The sequence below is a fragment of the Aethalodelphis obliquidens genome, unplaced genomic scaffold, assembly GCF_003676395.1.
Source record: "Aethalodelphis obliquidens isolate GAN/ISIS:26980383/991018 unplaced genomic scaffold, ASM367639v1 scaffold3, whole genome shotgun sequence".
NCBI lineage: Eukaryota > Metazoa > Chordata > Mammalia > Artiodactyla > Delphinidae > Aethalodelphis > Aethalodelphis obliquidens.
Window position 1 is genome coordinate 42,350,737 of NW_020837947.1, and position 21,714 is coordinate 42,372,450.

At 42.6% G+C, this 21,714-nt stretch overlaps 1 protein-coding gene and 1 long non-coding RNA gene across 7 annotated transcripts in view; one reads left to right on the forward strand and one right to left on the reverse strand.

Moving 5' to 3' along the window:
* Positions 1-1,437: 1,437 nt before the first annotated feature.
* Positions 1,438-12,654, forward strand: LOC113610071 (uncharacterized). Its single transcript, XR_003428938.1, has 2 exons — positions 1,438-1,562; positions 10,919-12,654. It is a non-coding gene; the product is annotated as an uncharacterized LOC113610071 (long non-coding RNA).
* DCBLD1 (discoidin, CUB and LCCL domain containing 1) overlaps positions 1,564-21,714 on the reverse strand; it is a 68,859-nt gene continuing 48,708 nt past the window's right edge. For 2 of the 6 annotated variants that reach the window (XM_027087810.1, XM_027087844.1), the window contains 10 exons: positions 16,762-16,895; positions 11,618-11,658; positions 10,438-10,650; positions 8,864-8,988; positions 8,433-8,592; positions 8,237-8,344; positions 7,222-7,306; positions 6,945-7,015; positions 5,936-6,055; positions 1,564-3,611 (listed from right to left, as the gene is read on the reverse strand). In XM_027087810.1, the coding sequence (XP_026943611.1) occupies positions 3,091-3,611; positions 5,936-6,055; positions 6,945-7,015; positions 7,222-7,306; positions 8,237-8,344; positions 8,433-8,592; positions 8,864-8,988; positions 10,438-10,650; positions 11,618-11,658; positions 16,762-16,895 (1,578 nt within the window). In that variant the 3' untranslated portion in view covers positions 1,564-3,090. Of the gene's footprint in view, positions 3,612-5,935; positions 6,056-6,944; positions 7,016-7,221; positions 7,307-8,236; positions 8,345-8,432; positions 8,593-8,863; positions 8,989-10,437; positions 10,651-11,617; positions 11,659-16,761; positions 16,896-21,714 lie in introns of those variants that run through there. The other 4 variants (XM_027087835.1, XM_027087818.1, XM_027087824.1 and 1 more) reach the window with 4 other exon arrangements.

The window sequence follows — 21,714 nt, forward strand, 5'->3', positions numbered from 1 at the left end:
TGCAGAATACCAAAAAGCAGAGTGAGAAATCTTTAAAGCCTCTAAGGGAATTTATTCCCAAAATAGGGAGAGGCTGGGCAAGAGACCCATAGTGGGAGATGAGAGATGTGTAGCGGGCCATGAACACAGCAGTGTGGCTTTGAGAGGGGCACTGGGTGACTGGATGGGCTGTGTTTTGGGGAGGGACTGCTAGCTGGACTGTATTCAACCCTAGCTTCTCATTAGTGGGACTCAGCTCCTCCCCGTTCCTGGCAAGAGCCTAGGCATGTGCTCTCTCTTAACTCAAGTAAGTACAGGATGAGCACTGCTCTCAGAACCTTAATAAATATTTGGTGCATGAATGAATGCAGGAGAAGCATTTTGAGAATAGTGAGGCCAAGCTGGTGGCTATACTTGGATTGCTGAACTGATGTATGTATTTATGAAAGGCCTTGTGGTGATGTTTTTATGAAAGGCTATTCATGGTGTCTATAGTTGTGCATATAATATAAATTTGATTTTAGTTTCTGCTAAGAATCTAAAGCAGTGTAAGATAAACACAGAAAAATCTCTAGCATCCTTTCCAGAGGTTTTCTAGGCTGATTATAAATATTGGTGCAAGTGTAAATCATAGTAGTAGAACCCAGAGCACAGTTTCAGCAGCCTCTGTGGACTGCATAGTCTTGTCTGTCAGAGCAGATGTGTTTCCACCACAATTGTAAAAAGTGACAGAATGCAATCTTTGCCTCCCAATAGGATTTGATAACAGAAAAACAGACAATTGCCTTATCTTATGTGCTAACGTTGCAGAACAGTGGAAAAGAAAAACAGTATTTTCCTGCTCTTATCCTCTAGTTTAGCTTGGCTGTGTTGCGTGTATCAGACAGACTTTTCCACTGCCCATGCTAGGCTACACAGTAGGCCATTCTGAGGAAGCGGTGTTCCAAAACAAAGTCCTGTTCTCCCACTTTCTGTCATGATTAGATCATGTATACAGGGAAGAAATGTGATAGATGGACACAGCCCCACTATAAAGAAGTCTGTTTTTATGGACTAATATTTTAATGTTAAAAATATATACAGCCCAAATGTTGTCACAATTAATTCTTATCTGTAAGCCTTGGAGGAAGGCACATTCACATCCTTGTTACACATGAGGAAACTGAGGCTTAGGGTTATGTAGTGACCAACTGAATATACAAATGGATCATGGCCATACCATAAGGAAAAACGGAACTGTGGCTGGCAGTGCACAGCAGTAAGCACGGGAAACCAACTCATCATCCATCGTCACCAGCCCAGAACCCGGCAGCCTGCTGTAAGTCAGACTTGTAGGAAGTCTACAAGTTGTAGACTGGATTGTTACTTTTTGTAACAATCCAGGAAGCATGAAACAATCGACCCCAAATCGCTAAGATTTTATTAATAACTGACAGCTTCCATAATTTTTGTCCCCAGTTCCAACTTAGGACCAACCAGAGGAAGCCAGATATGCTCCTTCCACTGCACCACTTGCACTTCTATGGAGCAAGCCTCAAGTGCCTTCAGTAGCCCAGCAAGCAGGACACCAGTGAGAGACTGGGGTATGTACGTTGGTTTGGCATAGTTTATTGCAATTAGTAATTGTAGAAAACCATGTAAACTCACAAGGTAAATGGTTTAACCTCCACAATAACCACAGATAGTCTGCTGTGACCTTCCAGCACCTCAGTATTCTAAAATCTATGTTTCACAGAAAGTCAGTCATGCAAATAGGATTATAATACATTTTTAGGGAAAGGATCTTTTTGGTCCACATTTTCTATTAAAACAAACAAACATACACTTTCCTCTTTGGCAAAAGAGGTTAAATCCCCCCACCATGAACTCACAAAGCAAACTCAGGTAAAAACCACTGAACATGAGGTACAGCTGAAGTCTGGGCTAATCTGGAATTACAGACACATACTCGAGGGGAAATTTTTTCTTACAAAATTAGTTCAGTTTCCAACCATCTCAGTAGAAAAGCTCTATGTAGATTTGGCCTCAGTCACTTTTGTAAGAACACGTCAAGTAACTTCTCTGTGTTTCAGAGTACGATGTGCTATTTCTGAAGAAAGTCATGAAAAGTGTGGGTGTCTGACCTCAGCAATATTTTTAATCTGAGGTACAAAAGCATCTGACACAGTAATTTACAGCGTAATTGCTGTGCCACCTTCATTCAGTTTGTTGAGAGAGCAGTTTTGGTTGCCGTTAAGTCTCAGCATTTGGCTTTGCAGACAGTTTGAAAAGGCAGACTTGCATGTGAAAGCAAGTATCTGCCAGGCCTGAGGTGAGCGAGCAGTGTGAAGGCCAGCTGCTCAGGAGCCTGCTCGCACAGGCTGCGGGCAGCGAGGCCTCTGCAGGCCCCAGAGACCCCCTGCACCTTGCACACCTTCACAGGCGCTGAGCATCCCCACCTGAAGTGGAGTCTAAGGAACTGGCAGCTGCTGAGGTGGTGTATTTTGTTTGTTTGTTCTTTTTAATCTACAGTCATAATTGCAAACAAACAACCACCCTGGTGTGCTTTTCTTGCTTCAAGTAATTTCATTCCTTCCAGGAGAAGACTGTTAACAATGCTTTTAGTTCTCGATATCAAAGGAAAGGAAATGAGCCATAATAACAACAAGATTAAGTTTAAACAGACCTGCTGCTAACACACTATCAGATAAAATATCTTTAAAAAGTGAACATACTCTTATATACGTTTTTGCAACAGCTGCATTCTCCTACATAACCTCCATGTAGAACCAAAATCTGCGCAAGCAAACTTAAGTTACTTTAATTCTTGTTAAATACAATTCTGTACAGATTGCACATTTTACACCGAAGCAGCTCGGTATCACAGTTAGAGAAATGAAAAATGCCATCTGAAAACTTTCATTTTTCTAGCCCCATAAAACCCAACAGACGCTCGCCCTAAGGGTTAGGACAAAACCAGCTGCACAATTCTGTAAACAGTGGTGGGGGGGGGGGTGCCTCTACGACTCCACCGCAGGATCCTGTTAAACCATATACGCGCGCGCACTCAGTCTCTCTCTCGCGCGCACAGCCCGGAGCTCGGTACCACAGCAGCTTTCATTCACAGTGTGTTCACAGCAGAGCGGTCATGGCCGTCTGGTTGAGGGGTCTGAGGCAGTCTCTGGGGGCCAAGTAGGCAGCGTTGGTCGCGGGGTTGACCTGCGGCTTTTGATAGGCGGGATCGGCGCGCCCCGCGGCTGAGCCGCCGCCGCCGCCGCCGCCCTTGGGCTTGTCGTAGCCCGGGTCTGCGGGCGCGGGGCTCGGCGGCAGCTGGTAGCCGGCGGCCGGGGAGAAGGCGCCGGAAGAGAGGGAGTGCTTGTGCGCCGGCCCGGGCCCCGGCACGCGGTAGCCGCTCCGCGCGGAGAAGGTGTGAGCCCGGGCCAGGTGCCGCTCCACGATGGGCGTGGCGTACTCGGGCTCGGGGTTGGTCAAGGGCAGGGCGTACTCGTGGCGGCCGGCCGGGAGGGGGCAGTCGTAGTGGCCACTAGCCTCGGCGTCCGGCCCCGCCTCATCGGCCTCGGTGTCCATCGGCCGGAAGGTAGAGCCCTTCCTGGTGACCGTTCCGGTGCCAATCATGAGAGGCTGCTGGTAATCTGAAACCCAAAGGGCAGACGTTTGTGCACTCCCCCCCCCCCCCATACACCCACAAACCGGCTATCTAGAGGGGGTGATCTGCTGAGGGCCTGACGTGTACCGGGCAGGAAGAGAAAGATTAAGATGTAAAAGGCACAGACGCCACACTTAGGGGTTTACATAACTACACAGGTGCTTTAGGAAGCCTCAAGGCTCCGAGGAGCCTAGCGAGGCGGAGCTAACCTCTAACCACACCTAGGGGTAGGAGGGAACAACCTCACGGGGAGCCCTTAGGCTGACTCCTGAAAGGCCACGTTTTGGAGGTGGAGGTAACACTGTCAGGAAAGGGAAAAGTGATTGAACAACCTGTTAAACAAACATGAACAGAGTGTGGTGTGGCCAGAGCATGAGGGACATGGAGGAATTTAATAGGCTATGAAGACCAAAGTAATAGGTTTTGGGCTAATGATAAGGATAAAGCTCAAAGCTTTACTGAGTCCTTACTTGGTGCCAGGCACTATTCTATGACATTAAGATATCAATTAGTTAAATCCTCTGGAAAAAAAGTACTATGAGGTAGGGACCATTATTCCCTTTTACAAATGGAAAACTGAAGCAGAGAGAGATTAATTTTTCTAAGATTACACAGGTAGCAGCCAGTGGGGCAAGAATTTGAACACATGTCCCAAGTGTGAGCTGTTATCCATGTGCTAGATCATGGAGGGCACTGAGTGCCTTGCTAGGAAGTTTGGTTTAACGCTGTAGAAACCTACAAAGATTCTAAATTTAGAGACTGGCAGAAGAGGTAACCGTGGAGGGAGACTGAAGAGGGAAAGATAAAAAAAACAAAAAGTAAAAAGCAGAGAAATGAGACATATACGTCATAAATTAGGGGACTGGCAGCAGCTCTGGAAAGGCCACACTTTGGGGACAGGTATCAGAGGAATTTGTCACCAATGATGTAGGGAGGGTATGACCAAAGAGGACACCTCCCAGATATTAAGCCCTGAAAACTGGGATGCCCATTCAGAAGCCACTTAGAAAAGGAATGCACAGAGCACATAGGTTAAGGGTTAGGAACGATGGGTTCAATTTTGGATCCCCTGAGGACCTGGTGACACTTGCAGGATATGATGTCCAGCAGGCAAGAATTACTGACTTACTGGGGACCGGGAGGGAAGTCTGGATGTGAGCTGCAGAGCAGATTAAAAGGAAAGGAATGGCTCTGCCGGGAGCTCTGGAGTGTAGTGGGTGAGACTGCAGATGAGTGGAGGCAAGAGTGGGGCCTTGCATGTTTCAGGTGCCCAGAAGGACCGCGCAGCGAGGAAGGAGAAGAGGCTGGACCAGAAGCTGAAGGAGAATGAAAGGAGAGGGGCTCTCCACTCTCCTCGCCTCATCCCCAAGGCAGAGCTTGAACTGTCCGAGGAAAGGAATAAGAAGACAGATTCTGATTGCCCCTGAAGCAGGTCAAGCAGCCTTTCCATTGGTACCTTTCTGACTTTCATATATAACAGTAGCCCTGGGGCATGGCCTGAAAGCCCACATTTCTAGCAAGCTCCCAGATGCTGCTGCCGGTCCTTAGAACACACTCTGAGTAGCAAAAAGCTAGAGCAGTGCTACTCACAGTGGTCTGTGGATGCCTACCTGTCTGAGAACTGTTTGTGACAGATCTGTAAAGAGACAAGTGCACAAATGGATAGAAAGTGTTCAGATCTTGCAGCAATTTGAGAGTGATTTTATGCCCCTTGAATCTAATTAGAAAATTAGAGCTTTGTATTTTATGTCTTTTTAAACATTTCATTTACTAATTTATACTGTATTTTACAAAAATTTTAGTCCTTGATGGATTAAAGAAATAAAAGGCAAAAACTGTATCCTTCCTCACAAATCGTTTGAGAAGCTTGACTCTCAACAATGGCTTGTCAGGGACCTTGAGGCCATTCTAACAGATTCCTTCATCTCCTCCCTCCAATTCGTCAAGGGCAGGAGCTATGCTCAATTCATCTTTCTAGTCCCTTTTTCCTAGTGCCTTAATCAAAACCTTAGTAACAAAAACAGATTAGCTAAGGGCTTCCAGGTTTCACTGGTACTTCAGGACCATTGCTCTGGGTGTCATTAGAGGCCCTGCAGGTGTAAGAGCCTTGGCTGGATGGGGCTTTTGGGGAAATAGTTCAGTGTCACTTTGTAACTCTGTGCAGAGCACAGAGAGGAAACGTCACACGTTACTGATTTACTAGACCCCATCTAAACAAAAGATTTCGGTCTTATTTCTCTTCCTGGTCTCCCCTCTCCCATAAGCAGCACCTCCTGGCTAACAGCCTGGTCACGGAGACTTGGTACCTACCTGCCATATCACTTGTGACGAGATCCAACTTTTGTGTCATCTCCTTTTCATTATCGTAGCTGATGGTAAACTCAGCTGACTGATGCCTGGCAAAGGGATATTTGATCTGCTTCCAACAGTCTGGAATAAAGATAACATGAAACAAACTAATCTCTCAGAAGTGTAACACATTTACTCCACCATAGGTTCCAGGTTAAGTCAGAGGTCAGGCTGCCTTTTGCCAGCTGACTGTGACAGATGCACAACCACAGCTCTCCAGGTGTGTGGTGGACACAGCATGATGAGGTCACAACAACAACAGCACACACCATCCCAACCATGCTTTCTACTCTGCGGGTAAAATGTATTTATGTACCCATCAGGTCCCAGATTATCCCTAGGTTAGACCACCTGGGCATGGTTTTCCCTAATCTGCACTGACATGGTGTTTGTGACCGTGAGGGGTCAATGCAGCTGGCTGTTTAGAGCCTAGGGAGGTGGAGTCCCAGGTGGTCCTTGAGATTCTCAGGGGTCCTGCCCTTCTGCCCTCTCTCTCTCTCGACTGCAGCTGACTCATTGCTTGGGCATCCTAAGGATTTTCTGAAACCCGCCCTGCCTAGTCCTTCCCTAGAATGAAAAATACAGTGGAGGCCTGAAGACGCTAGGAGTGCCGGGCAATGTCCAGTTCACAGATGGGGATTTTATAACTTCTCCTTGGTGACAGGCAGCGTGGTGATGTAAATTCCAGTTGCCAAAAAAAAATAATTAATTTTGATAAATGATGGGATGATGTTGAACAAAAGTAAAAATAAACTGGCTGTGAAGATTCTGAATTAAGAGACAGGATACAATATATTCCTTCCGGGTAGATTTGTTAACTTAAAGCTATTAGATCTTATTTCTTAAACCATATAAGTGTGGGTTTTAATCAGGATCTGCTAATTAAAAGCACCTAATCATGCTTTTAATCAGAAGATTCTGTCCCTTCCTCAAGGACAGAATAAAACTGTAGATAGTTTTTTCAACCAACCTGTTTTCTGAGCCTTAGCTGATCCATAAGGATTTCCTTTCTTCTTCCTCCTATCAAGACAAAAAATCCCACTGAAAAGATTTCTAAATGATAAGTACTGTTCATAAAATAATACATGATATTTTCTACCTCTATCCAACTTGTTTTTAAAATAGAAGTTCACATTTATCTCGGGAGAAGTAATGCTGCTTTCTACACATGAACATAACGAAGAGTAAACTTTTGTGACTGTTTACATAATTAGAGAAAAACCTTTTTTAAATGTGAAGTCACATACTTTCTAAGGACTACAAAGATTCCCACTCCAGCAACCAGCAGGACGAGGAGCACCAGTGGAGTAACAATAGTTATGACGTTTAACCCTAAGAAGGGGAAAAGACATCATATTACAGCAGAAATGAACAGCAACCAAATTTCATGATCTAAAACTGAATACTGATTTGAAAGGTCCTCAGTGGTTTAACATGTGGGGGACAAGAATACATGCTAGGCATTTACTGATACTGGAAAGCAAAAAGAGGATTCAGGGCTTCCCTGGTGGCGCAGTGGTTGAGAGTCCGCCTGCCGATGCAGGGGACACGGGTTTGTGCCCCAGCCCGGGAAGATCCCACATGCCGCGGAGCGGCTGGGCCCATGAGCCATGGCTGCTGAGCCTGCACGTCTGGAGCCTGTGCTCTGCAACGGGAGAGGCCACAACAGTGAGAGGCCCGCGTACCGCAAAGGAAAAAAAAAGTATAGAAAGGTATGGAATGGAATGTCTCCCTTCCACCTCTGTTCTTCCTCTATGTGAAATTATGTTTCTTGACATTTTTCCAGGTATACTGGGATGAATATATATATATATATATATATATATATATATATATATATATATATGCTGTATCACCCCACCTTTTACACACATGGTCGAGTGCTATGTAAACTGTTCTGTACCATGCTTATTTTTTTAAGTTGTCAGTGTGTCTCAGAGAACTTTCTATATTACTAACACATTGCTTTTTTATGGCTGTAGAGTATTCCATGGTATGGATGTGCTATTGTTTTATTATTCTATAAAGGATTTACATAGTGTTTGAAGGGCACATGTGTTTGTTTCCAGTCCTTTTCTACTTACAATAGTGTAATGAAAAGTGTGGACATAGATTATTTTACACATGTGTAGATATCTCTGGACCATCTGCCCCCAGACACTTATATGACACAGAAACAAAGAATGTTGTTGAAGCTACCGTATTATTGGCTGGAGTACAAGTTATATTCCTTAAGAAACCGCAAAATGATAACTGCCCTACCTTTGGGCATTTCTTCAGAGGGGACGGGTTTTAAGATTGTCTCATCTTCTCTGTTAGTTGAACCAACAGTATTTAGACTTGTTTTGCTCCACACCAATGAGTCATTACCTGAGCGAGAAGAGATGTTAGAGAGACCACATTAATAACAACAATTTGTGAAAGGAGGTGACCAGAATCCAGTAACTCACTGACTCACCCTGAGTCTTACTTGGTGCAATCTGGCAGCCAAGGAGCTCCACTTTCAAGGCTATCCTCTGGTGCCACGTCTGGGGGATAACGCGGACATATCTGGCCACGATGGGAGGGATGAAATTGTTCCGCACAGGGTCCCGAAAATTAGAGTTGCCCTGAAACACCTGTAGGAACAGGTAACCTTTACCTGAAGATTCTATTCGTTTCTAGGTCTTTATCAATCTACTCACACCTGGTTATATGAAATCAAAGTGAGGATTCTATGTCTGTTGCTTTTTTTATAGACATGCTTGATATTGAAGATCCAAGGCTTTGCACTCAAAGGCTGCGTAATCTGATGCTGTGCATCTGTTTTTGGAAACACACTGATGGACTGATGAAAATATCTGGAGGCCCACTCTCCTACTCAGTTCCCTCCTCCGGAGTGTCTCTTACCTTTTCTTCATTATTCACAATTCCTTTATAGGTCTCCCACTTGGAGTTGTTGTTTCTGAAGTTCATTACAAAACTCTTTACATAAAAGTTGAAATTTGACTGTGTGGATCCAGTGGTCCTAATTCCTTATAAGAAAATATTATTTATGGGTTAGTTTAAAAAATATGTTATACAACATGTATTATAACTTCAGGTTTCTTTTCTTTTTTTCCCTCTCATTTGAAATTGCAAATCATTTTACAGGCCTGCTTTTCTTATCTGCATTTAGAAACGTGATGACAGATGAGTGTTTTCACACTGACAATATGCCATAAAAAGGTTTCAGCATGGAGATATCAGCTCTCTCACCCACACATCCATCCTTACCCCCTGCATACAGGTTCTTCCCACAGAGACAATGTGAAGGTTTGTTACTTTTGAAAAAGACATAGCAACTGACAAAGGATTAATCTCCAAAATATACAAGCAGCTCATGCAGCTCAATATCAAAAAAACAAACAACCCAATTCAAAAATGGGCAAAAGACCTAAACAGACATTTCTCCAAAGAAGATATACAGATTGCCAGCAAACAAATGAAAGGATGCTCAACATCACTAATCATTAGAGAAATGCAAATCAAAACTACAATGAGGTATCACCTCACGCCAGTCAGAATGGCCATCATCCAAAAATCGACAAACAATAAATGCTGGAGAGGGTGTGGAGAAAAGGGAACCCTCCTGCCCTGTTGGTGGCAATGTAAATTGATACAGCCACTATGGAGAACAGTATGGAGGTTCCTTAAAAAACTAAAAATAGAACTAGCATAGTACCCAGCAATCCCACTACTGGGCATATACCCTGAGAAAAACCATAATTCGAAAAGATATATGCACCCCAATGTTCAGTGCAGCACTATTTACAATAGCCAGGATATGGAAGCAACCTAAATGTCCATCAACAGATGAATAAAGAAGATGTGGTACATATATACAATGGAATATTACTTCGCGATAAAAAGGAACAAAACTGACTTATTTGTAGTGAGGCGGATGGACCTAGAGTCTGTCATACAGAGTGAAGTAAGTCAGAAGGAGAAAAACAAATACCGTATGCTAACACATATGTATGGAATCTAAGAAAACGGTACTGATGAACTTAGTGGCAGGGCAGGAATAAAGACGCAGATGTAGAGAAAGGACTTGACACAGGGTGGGAAGGGGAAGCTGGGACGAAGTGAGAGAGTAGCATGGACATATATACACCACCAAATGTAAAATAGATAGCTCGTGGGAAGCAGCTGTATAGCACAGGGAGATCAGCTCGGTGGTTTGTGACCACCTAGAGGGGTGGGATAGGGAGGGTGGGAGGGAGACGCAAGAGGGAGGGGATATGGGGATATATGTATGCATATAGCTGATTCACTTTGTTGTACAGCAGAAACTAACACAACACTGTAAAGCAGTTATACTCCAATAAAGATTAAAAAAAAAAAGACATGGAGTACTCTGAGGTGGGGGCACCTGTGCAAATTCAAAACATAATTTCAACTGCAAGTCATCTTGTTTTGTGAAACTGCACTCGTTTCAGTACCTGTTATTTTCTTTTTCTCTCCCAAATCTATCCTCAGCCACTCTCGTTTGTGGTTCTTGCTCCTGTCCCCCGAAGCCCACGACGGGCCTTGGTCCTGAAGTCGGGCTTGGCCAGGAGACCAACGGACCTGATCTCCAGTCTCATTGATCCACTCCCAAGAAGAAGAAGCTCTGATTTGCCGGTCAGGTTCCAAACTCAAGGATCTGCTGCAACCTAGACAAAAAGGGCAGGGAAATATTTCAGATACAGACACAAAATGAAAACCAAAAAAAAAAAAAAAAAAAGCACCCCGTTTCACCTAGAATTATTCGGTTGATTTACTTCCATTCTGATATTGAATCAACTGTTTAATTACTAGTTTTTTAATGATTCAGACTTGCATTTGACTCGCTGGTGCTGTGGTATCTTGATACTATTGCTGCTTTTCTTCTTAATGGACCTTATATCCCCTATAAGTGACATCTCTTTGTCCCCACTGTAGATTTTCCTTTCTAATCTAAATTCACCATGATTTCAACGAAGTACAAGGTGTCCTAAAAGCTGAAAATGCTGAGGTTCTTCTCACTTGATCAGAGGGAGGACTCCACGCTCTCTACCCTTGAAGAGCAGGTACGTCAGGTGCTCTGAAGATCAGTTAATTGTACCCAACATCACCCCTGAGAGCTTAACTATACCATGTCCAAGACAATGTGGAGGTTGCAGATAAAGGCCAGTCCTCCTTCTGGGCAGAGAAGACATGTTTGTATTGTTCTCCTTGAAATATGTTATTTTATGTGAGGGAGAACATTTCCCCAGAACGTATTCCATGACAGGGGCTAAAAAGCCTTTATGCTATTCATTTTCAATAACTTCATTCCAGATACACACAAATCAGATTGCACTGCTCAAAAGGTTCTTCTGTTAAAATCTAACATAAAGGAATTTATCTTAACTGTCATTTCAAATTTTCATTTTTTTCTGGCAAAAGTTTTAGATTATAAAGAAAAATATTTTTTTTCCTAATGTTAACTGGGTTTATTGTCTGATGTATTTTTTAAGTCACAGCATACTTGGTGCTACATGACCTGAGGGGAAAAGAAAAAATTAATCTTTTAAACTATATCATCTGAGGGGTATGGAAGAATAAACTACCCCTGAAGATTTTAAAATATCAAATTCTTAAGGAAAGCATGATCCTTACCATTGGAGGTAAACAGAAATCGCTTGTCTGACAGGGAACCACTGAAATAATAAACACAAAGATGAGGAGGTTAGTTGCTTAACTGGATCTTAATGACTGGTACAGCGCTATAGGATGGGGCTCAGAGCCTTCCCACACCCCATGAGGTCCTCAGAGCACCCGGCAAGGCTACTGTTATTATCTCTGTCATTGGTATTTCATAGACCAAGAAACTCAGGCCCTTCGAAGGTAAGTACCTTTCCTAAATTCATAGAGGTGACAGGCAGCCAGGACTCTTGAGATACTGCTTTTGAGTCACAATCCTGTGCTGTTTCCATCACGACACACTGTATTGGGAAGGAACAGGCACATATACAGTCTCCAGGACACACTTAAATCCCAATTAATGACTACGTAGTGATGGAGACAGAAAGGATGACTGCCCTGAACACTTCCTTTGCTTCAGAAGGCACCCCTACAGTGCCCCACTCGCTTCAACAATCAAGGACCACTGAGACATGAAGATGCCTGATCACTTTTAAAAGAACGAGCAAGTCAGTCTAGCTGCCTTTCCTACAGACTTCTCCACTCCTTCCCTGAGGGGTCCTGCCCCAGCAGCGTCGCTCCGCAGAGAGCCTCCGCCCGGGTCTCTCTCTCTCCAGTCACACTCCTACCTACTGCAGCAAGGACACCAAACCATGAACCAGCTCCTGCTTCTGGATGACAAGGTGCAGCTGGAGAAAACTCAGAGCACCTCACTGACGGGTCCTGAACTGCTGCAAGACAAGCCTGCACATCTGGCATTGATCCCTGGGCCTCTGGACCCCCCAGTTCTGTACCTTGTATTACTCTCCTGGTGAACTTATCAAATCAGCCCTGCTCGGCAGTTGTCTCCTTCTGCGGAAAAGAGGTTCCTAAGGCCTGAGATCACATGTATCTTTTTGTAAATCCCTCACCAACTCAATGCTGTAACAATATGTAGAACGAATAGAAAACTTGGAATTCTCAAGATTAATCTTATAGGCATCGTACTTACTACATTAGATATTACAGGTAAACAAAAAAAGGTAGGTGTCGCTGTCATGTTCAGTTATTTTACAATCTGAGAGTACTCCTGTTTTAAATGTTTAACTCTGAATTATTGTGGCAATAATGGACAGAGAGGGTACTGAAATGTGAAATCCACAGAGAACCCAAAACTAGTCTGGACAGAAGCACCTTCACAGCAACATTTTGTTTTTAAGTAACAGGTTTTTCTTTCATATTCTTTGTCCACTCTCAGGCAGAGACTCTGTAAGCCCTGGTTTTCCACATAAAGATTCTGTTATAATCTGTGCTGAATATAATGCAGGCACCAATCATTTCGTACAGGAGAAAATGCAGACCCACTTGGGTCATGGGACCTTCTTCAGTTCACAGTTAGTGGCCAAGCAGGGGTGAGGACCCAGCTTTCCTAACCTTTAAAGAAAGGTGCACACTGTTGCAATTTGTATTTAAATTTGTTAAGATTTGAGAGCCTCTCTTTGACTGATTTTTGCATTTTCTCTAATGTTCCTGCACGAAGTATTACACCTGAAGTTTGGCCCAGATAAGCCCAAATAATACTGCTGCAACCCTGATCACCTAAATGCACTCCCACTGCCATGAAACATTAAAACATTTACTTTGTTGTTGTTGAAAAAGAGAAGTTAAGGAAAGAAGGTTAGCTTTGGAGTTCATCCTGAGAAGAAAATGCTGGGTAAGGTTCTGCTGCTAAGATCTCTCTGCCTGGCTTTCCTCTATTATCAGCTGGAATATGTTTTTCCATTTCACCCAATTAAGCTAATTAAATACAACCACTAGAGAATTCTATAGGTAAATAAGCTTCCTCTTTGAAAACCCCCTAGGGAAAATGGGGTTCTAAGGCATTCACACATGAGGGTGAATGAATTCGATCAGATTCCAGGAACTGCCAGCCTTCCTTCCCAGAGGGCTGTAGAAGCAATCAGGAAGAGCCTGAGGTAAACAAAGAAAAGCCTTCCCTGCAGATGGTTTGAGCCATCATCCTCTGTGTGAGGTCAGCCGCTCTTCCTGATTCCATTCTGGTCTCCGCAGATCAAGGAAGTGACCTGACCCGGGATGAATCCCAGAAGAACCCTAGATATTTACTTTAGGGACCACTTCTTCCTCAGCTGCAATGCTTCCTTCTGTGTTTCTTCCTGAACGCCAAACAATCATGTGTGGGAACAGAAGTTCAATGACCGCATGTACAGTGCTTCCCCAACAGCGAAACAGCACAGATCAAAACAACTGCTCCCTGAAGATCTGGGAATGGAAACGAGTGGAAGAGACTGTATGAGCACACAGTTTACTCTTTTCTGTTCAGTACAAAAAGACGGTGCCAAACCACAGAGCCAGAAGGGAGAAGGGGCCTTGATATAATTCTAGACTTTCTGTCTACTTCCACCAAAACAAAAATCGGACAGTTAGTTCAAATAACTATATGGAATGTGGAGCAAAACTTTTCCTAATTCATTAATGGTTTAGATTTCTGGACTCTTACTTTCGCATCAAAGTTTAATATCAAGTTATATAAAGTGACCAGTTGATGTAGCAGAATCGAGAACATTACGTCTACTTTTACTTAATAGTTTAAATAACTTTTCTTCAAAAGTAAAATAAAATCCAAGTAGTACAAGTTAAACTTTTTGCTATCCTATTTTTCTACAAAAGAAGCATTCAAATGTATTCAAACATAAGCAAGAGAGTCCAAAAACAGATTTAAAGCCAAAGGCCAGTTCTTCGTTCCTATTTGGAGATAGCAGCACCTAACAAATCTAGGCCACAGCTTGCTACCTTCCTGAAACAGCACCTTATTATCCATAGAGCAAACAATAAAAAACATAAAAAGAAACAGATCCTCCCAATGTTCATTGAAGCACTATTTGCAACAGCCAAGACATGGAAGCAACCTAAATACCTATTGACAGAGGAATGGATAAAGATGTGGTACATATATACAGTGGAATATTACTCAGCCATAAAAAAGAATGAGATAATGCTATTTGTAGCAATATGGATGGACCTAGAGATTATCATACTAAGTGAAGTAAGTCAGAAAAAGACAAATATATGATATCACTCATATGTGGGATCTGATTTTTAAAAATGATACAAATGTGGGATCTGATTTTTAAAAATGATACAAATGAACTTATCTACAAAACAGAAACAAACTTACAGATATCTGAAACAAACTTATGGTTACAAAGGGGAAACTTGGGGGGCAGGGATAATTCAGAAGCTTGGGATGAACATACACACACTACTATACATAAGATAGATAACCAACAAGGACCTACTGTATAACACAGGGAACTCTATTCTGTGATAACCTATATGAGAAAAGTATCTAAAAAAGAATGACTATATGTATAACTGAATCACTTTGCTGTAGACCTGAAACTAACACAACATTGTAAATCAACTATACTCCAATTAAATTTAAAAAAAAAAAGAAAAGAAACATCCTCAAAAGTCAAAGTCAAGCAGACATTGAAAGCTTACTGTGCATAAGCAATCATTCTTACTATAAATCAGGATATAAATATATAAATCAGGATATAAATTTTAATGTCCCAAAGAGTTTGAGGCAAGTACATAAGTGAAAAAAATGTAGGGCTTCCCTGGTATGCAGTGGTTAAGAATACACAGGTTCGAGCCCTGGTCCAGGAAGATCCCACATGCCGTGGAGCAACTAAGCCCGTGCGCCACAACTCCGGAGCCTGCGTGCCACAGCTACTGAGCCCGTGTGCCACACTACTGAAGCCCGCGTGCCTAGAGCCCGTGCTCTGCAACAAGAGAAGCCACTGCAGTGAGAAGCCCGTGCACCGCAACAAAGAGTAGCCCCCGCTCGCTGCAACTAGAGAAAGCCGGCACGCAGCAACAAAGACGCAATGCAACCAAAAATAAATAAAATAAAAAATTAAAAAATGTATATACATATGTGTGTGCATGTATGTAAGTGTATATAATACATGTATATATATTTTTAAATTTTATTTATGGAAATAGTACATATGTGTGTACATATACACGTGCATATGTCAGCCGTATCTGCAGATTCTGCATCCCCAGATTCTACCAACCACAGAGTGAAAATATTCAGGAAAAAAAAAAAAAATTCCAAGAAGTAAAATTGGAATTTGCCACATGCTGGCACCTATTTACACAACATTTACATTGTATTTACAACTATTTACATAGCATTTAATTGTATTAGGTATAAATAATCTAGAGATGACTTAAAGTACATGGGAGGATGTGCATAGTTATATGTAAAGATTATGCCATTTTATATAAGGGACTTGAGCATCCGTGGATTTTGGTATCCACGGGGGTCCTGGAACCAATCCCCAAGGACACTGTACAGTGGCTCAAGGAGCACTGTTCCCTCACTAGGCAGCCAGCCATTCCAAAGCGAGTGTCCCTCTGGACCACTCCGAGCTGCCTGTTTATACTGGTGGACAGCTGGATCACAAGGCTGGCCTATTTTAGTTCAAACAGCTCTAGTTTTCCACTCTGAGGAAAACTGAGGAAGCTGAGGAAACCTGAAATCATTAAAAGCTGAGGTTGAAGTGTTTAAAGCAATTGACATACTTTTTTCTTATGAAGCTAAAAGATCAGAGGATAACATGGAACAGAGAAGTTAACAATGTTAAAAAAAAAAAAAGCCATCTTTTATTCACTTCCCAACTATTATTCATCCTTAAGAGACTGTCTCTAGGGATCCTCTAGGGAGTTCAGTGGTTCTGCTGGGTTTATGTCAGTCCCTTATCTCCTTCAGTATCTTTGGTGATATTGGTGATGATCAGTAATTTACGGAATCAGGAAAAACTAGAGAGGAATAAGCTTTATCCCCTCCCCCTGGAGCACCTGAGAGTAGAATGCTCCTCTGTCCTGGGGCTTCAGATGTGTGCCATTCTAACCTACTTGTCGGTGAGCTTTTTTATTGCTGCATTTGTCTTCCACACTGACAGCATAAATGCTGCTCTAAGCAGTCATACACATTTTTCCCAGTTGACATGCCCTTGGTATCACATGCCTGCAGCCCTTTCCAGACTGTGAGCTGATGACTTGTGCCTGCGGGGTTACCTTCCACTCGGAACAAAAGGCAAAGTACTTACTGCCTTGAGAGCACACCATTGGCCAGGATCCCTTCGTATCGACTCATGCCTCTGCGCAGAAGCACGCCAATCTGACCGCCCACTTCATCTGCAATTACTCCTGCATGGATGGCGGCTTTGCATAGTAAAGAGGTCTGAAACACAGCAACATCTCACTTACAAATGGCTCAACAATACATCTAAAATATAGCGGGAGCTTCTACATTTTGTTACAACTTGTGCTCAGGATCCCTATTTGACCCCTGACATGGCTAAATTATAATTCATTTAAATAAAAAGTAGAAGGGGGTGGAAAAAATTATTGGCTAACTATCTCAGAGTGACATCAGAGTCATTCTATTTATGCTGATGAACCTGGGAACCCTTCCACTAGGGAGGAAGGAAGGGAGATAATTCACAGTATTCATGGCTCCCCAGTGAATAACGCCTCCTGGGGGTGTGGTCACCTCCCACACCGACTCTGAACTGGGCCCTGGCGCTTGCTTTGTTCTGCTGCAGGTAACGTGGCCCGGCAAACTGCCACACATGTCAATGAGGCCACCTGAGACTCCCACCCCAGATGACCTGCCACACGACTGCAGCTGCAGGCGCAATTCTAGGTAAAGGAAGCTTAAGAACCAACCAGCCCACACTGCCGACCCACAAACTCATCAGCAAAGAACATGGCTGTCATTCTAAGCCACTAGGTTTTGGGATAACTTGTTCAGCAAGAATAGGTAACATTAGTTTCTTACATTCTTACTAAATATACATACTGAGGATCATTTGAAAAGGTGAACCTTCCATACCATAGCTTCATTTTAAAATCAGACTTAACAAGGCATCAAAACCAAAATGGTAGTGTCAGCCACAGAACACTGAATAAAACAGAAAACTTCATGAAGTTCTCAGAGTGATGACGAGCAACCCAGGGCCCAAGGCCTCCATCTCAATTTCTGAATCTCCTCTGAGAGGGTCAAACAGCTGGCACCTGCTCAGCCCTCCAAGGCTGCTGGCTGGTGTGACAAACCCAGCAGGGGTACCTGGCAGGCTCTGATTAGCCGGGGATCCTGTGGTTGAAAGTGGGAATGCAGGAAGAAGTGGAACTGTTCCACGGGGTGCCCAGGCCCGTACGTCCCCCTCGAGCACAGACCCATGGGGGAGGGTGATTAGGTATTTAGCCCAGGACTGAGGGGCCAAGAGGATCTTTTCCTAAATAAATTTTAGCAATGCCCTGCTTCTCTGCAATGGCTAGTGCCGAAAAGAGAAAAGCAGCTCATGAAATTGTGTTTCAATAACTGAACTTCGGAGTTTCTCTTTGTGTTAACGACAACACTGTTTACCTTATTGCAGTGGAAGGTTTTCCTTAGATTTAGGTTACAATATTAGGAGGACCAGTGAGACCAACTGTATTTTGCAACTAATGTGGTTGCAATAAAATTGAGAGCTTTTGTGATCTTTAACGTAGAGAGCTCATACTTCCCAAACTAGATTAGATTTGGCAAAGGGAGTCAGTTTGGCAATGACTGCTATCATAGTGAAAAAAGGGGGAGGATTTCATGACAGAGGAGAAATATGAGAATGCTGAAACTGATGCAGATACTACCCTTCTTGATTTTTGGGGAAAAAGAGAAGAATTAGAAGAGAAAGCTAGTACTCTTTAAAGAGACAGCTTCCATTTTCATTTTTTCTGAATTTTCTTAAAAAGGTTTCTTAATACTGTTTTAGACGCTTAGGGTACAAAATAGAGGAGCTAGCTGTAAAAGTCCTGGATTTAAATTCAGCAATTTAGCGCATCATGCTGACTCTGCCTCTAACTCTACCAGGTGCGCGTAAGTCACCTCCCTGCTCTGGACCCGGCTTCCCAATTCATCTTCACAATGAAAAGGCTGGACTGGGTGATGTCTAGAATCACCTTGTGATTCTAAAGGGCACCCTGTGTACCTCTTATAGGGTCCATGCAGGCCTGCCTCCCTCTCTCAGCCCCAAATGAAAAACAAAGTGGTCGGCTGGGCAGCTACTCTCTTGTCCCTAGGATCACCTGGCTTCCTTGGAATTCAGTCTGGGGATGGGATGGTCTTCATCCCAGCATCCCTGCCCTGTGTGTAGAGCTCTCACTGGACTTGGCATGTACAAGGGGCCTCCTTGGTAACAAGGACAGATTCACAGGCCAACAAGCAACACGACCTATCAGCTTCATTGCCCAACAGATATTCTCATTTCCCACAGTCCCCAGCATTGAGGGAACCCAGTGGTATGTGCCCCTTTTATGGAGTTTATTTCATTGCATTATTGCATGTTAAATTACACATATTTATTTAATATTTTTTCATAATATTAAATGCAGGCCATAGGATACATCCCTAAGAGAATAACCACCAGATCTGGCTATCATATTATTATAATAAAATTAGCAGCCCTTTCCTGAGTTACTTCCTTAAAAGAAATCACTTGCTCACCCACTAACTTAAATAAAATTGATGTTTTCTAAAGTTGGGGATTTTTTGGTATCAATTTTTAAAATTCACACTCACTGAACCTGCTTTTTAAAAATTTCCTTTTGAACAGCAGATTTATATTTTATTTTCTAGCTATTTTGAGGTCTAAACCTCACCGAAATGTAAATATAGGAAAGCCTATGTTAATTAGTAATTACCTTAAACAAACAAAATAATGTAAATGTAATTCTTCAGGGAAGGGAATGCAATGGACAGTTGAGGAGAACACATGCAAGACTCATGAACTTGAAGGTTGATGGAACTAAGCATCCCTGAAGTTCACTGAGCCACAAAGATGGCCAAGCAGATCAGCATGAGAAGACAACTCTCAAAGCAGTTATCGAATCATCCCAGAACTGGAGTATTTTCTTAAGTCTTCCTTTAGGAAAAATCAACTTGTACGAAAAAGTATTGACAAAGTATTAAAATGTAATATAAACATTTTAGGTGGAAGGTGCCTCCGCTAACCTGATAGTTGAGCTGCTGAATTGCCTGGGTCCACGTTTCCATCCAACCAGTATGTCCTCTCCATGACCTCCTCCAGCTGGATTTTAGCCTGGACAAACCACTCTCCCTGCCCCTTGTAATATCAAACAGCAAAAACTGTCACAGAGAGCTCCATCTCAACGCTAAGACCCAGCTCCACTCAAGGACCAGCAAGCAACAGTGCTGGACACCCCAGGCCGAACAACTAGCAAGACAGGAACACAACGCCACCCATTAGCAGAGAGGCTGCCTAAAAACATAATAAGTCCACAGACACCCCAAAACACACCACCAGATGTGGACCTGCCCACCAGAAAGACAAGATCCAGCCTCATCCACCAAAACACACGCACTAGTCCCCTCCAACAGGAAGCCTACACAACCCACTGAACCAACCTTACCCACTGGGCGCAGACACCAAAAACAATGGGACTAGGAACCTGCAGCCTGGGAAAAGGAGACCCCAAACACAGTAAGGTAAGTAAAATGAGAAGACAGAGAAATACCCAGCAGATGAAGGAGCAAGGTAAAAACCCACCAGACCTAACAAATGAAGAGGAAATAGGCAGTCTACCTGAAAAAGAATTCAGAATAATGATAGTAAAGATGATCCAAAATCTTGGGAACAGAATGGAGAAAATACAAGAAATGTTTAACAAGGACCTAGAAGAACTAAAGAGCAAACAAACAATGATGAACAACACAAGAAATGAAGAATTCTCTAGAAGGAATCAATAGCAGAATAACTGAGGCAGAAGAACGGATAAGTGACCTGGAAGATAAAATAGTGGAAATAACTACTGTAGAGCAGAATAAAGAAAAAAGAATGAAAAGAACTGAGGACAGTCTCAGAGACCTCTGGGACAACATTAAACGCACCAATATTTGAATTATAGGGGTGCCAGAAGAAGAAAAGAAAGGGACTGAGAAATATTTGAAGAGAGTAGAGTTGAAAACTTCCCTAATATGGGAAAGGAAATAGACAATCAAGTCCAAGAAGTGCAGAGAGTCCCATACATGATAAATCCAAGGAGAAACACAACAAGACACATATTAATCAAACTATCAAAAATTAAATTCAAAGAAAAAATATTAAAAGCAGCAAGGGAAAAGCAACAAATAACATACAAGGGAATCCCCATAAGGTTAACAGCTGATCTTTCAGCAGAAACTCTGCAAGACAGAAGGGAGTGGCTGGACATATTTAAAGTGATGAAAGGGAAAAACCTACAACCAAGATTACCCAGCAAGGATCTCATTCAGATTTGATGAAGAAATTAAAACCTTCACAGGCAAGCAAAAGTTAAAAGAATTCAGCACCACCAAACCAGTTTTACAACAAATACTAAAGGAACTTCTCTAGACAGGAAACACAAGAGGAGGAAAAGACCTACACTAACAAACACAAAACAATTAAGAAAATGGTAATAGGAACATACATATCAATAATTACCTTAAATGGAAATGGATTAAATGCTCCAACCAAAAGACATAGACTGGCTGAATGGATACAAAAACAAGACCCATATATATGCTGTCTACAAGAGACCCACTTCAGACCTAGGGACACATACAGACTGAAAGTGAGGGGATGGAAAAAGATATTCCATGCAAATGGAAATCAAAAGAAAGCTGGAGTAACAATTCTCATATCAGACAAAAAAGACTTTAAAATAAAGACTATTACAAGAGACAAAGAAGGACACCACATAATGATCAAGGGATCAATCCAAGAAGAAGATATAACAATTGTAAATATTTATGCACCCAACATAGGAGCACCTCAATACATAAGGCAAATGCTAACAGCCATAAAATGGGAAATCGACATTAACACAATCATAGTAGGGGACTTTAACACCCCACTTTCACCAATGGACAGATCAAATGAAAAAAATAAGGAAACATAAGCTTTAAATGATACATTAAACAAGATGGACTTAATTGATATTTATAGGACATTCCATCCAAAAACAACAGAATAAACATT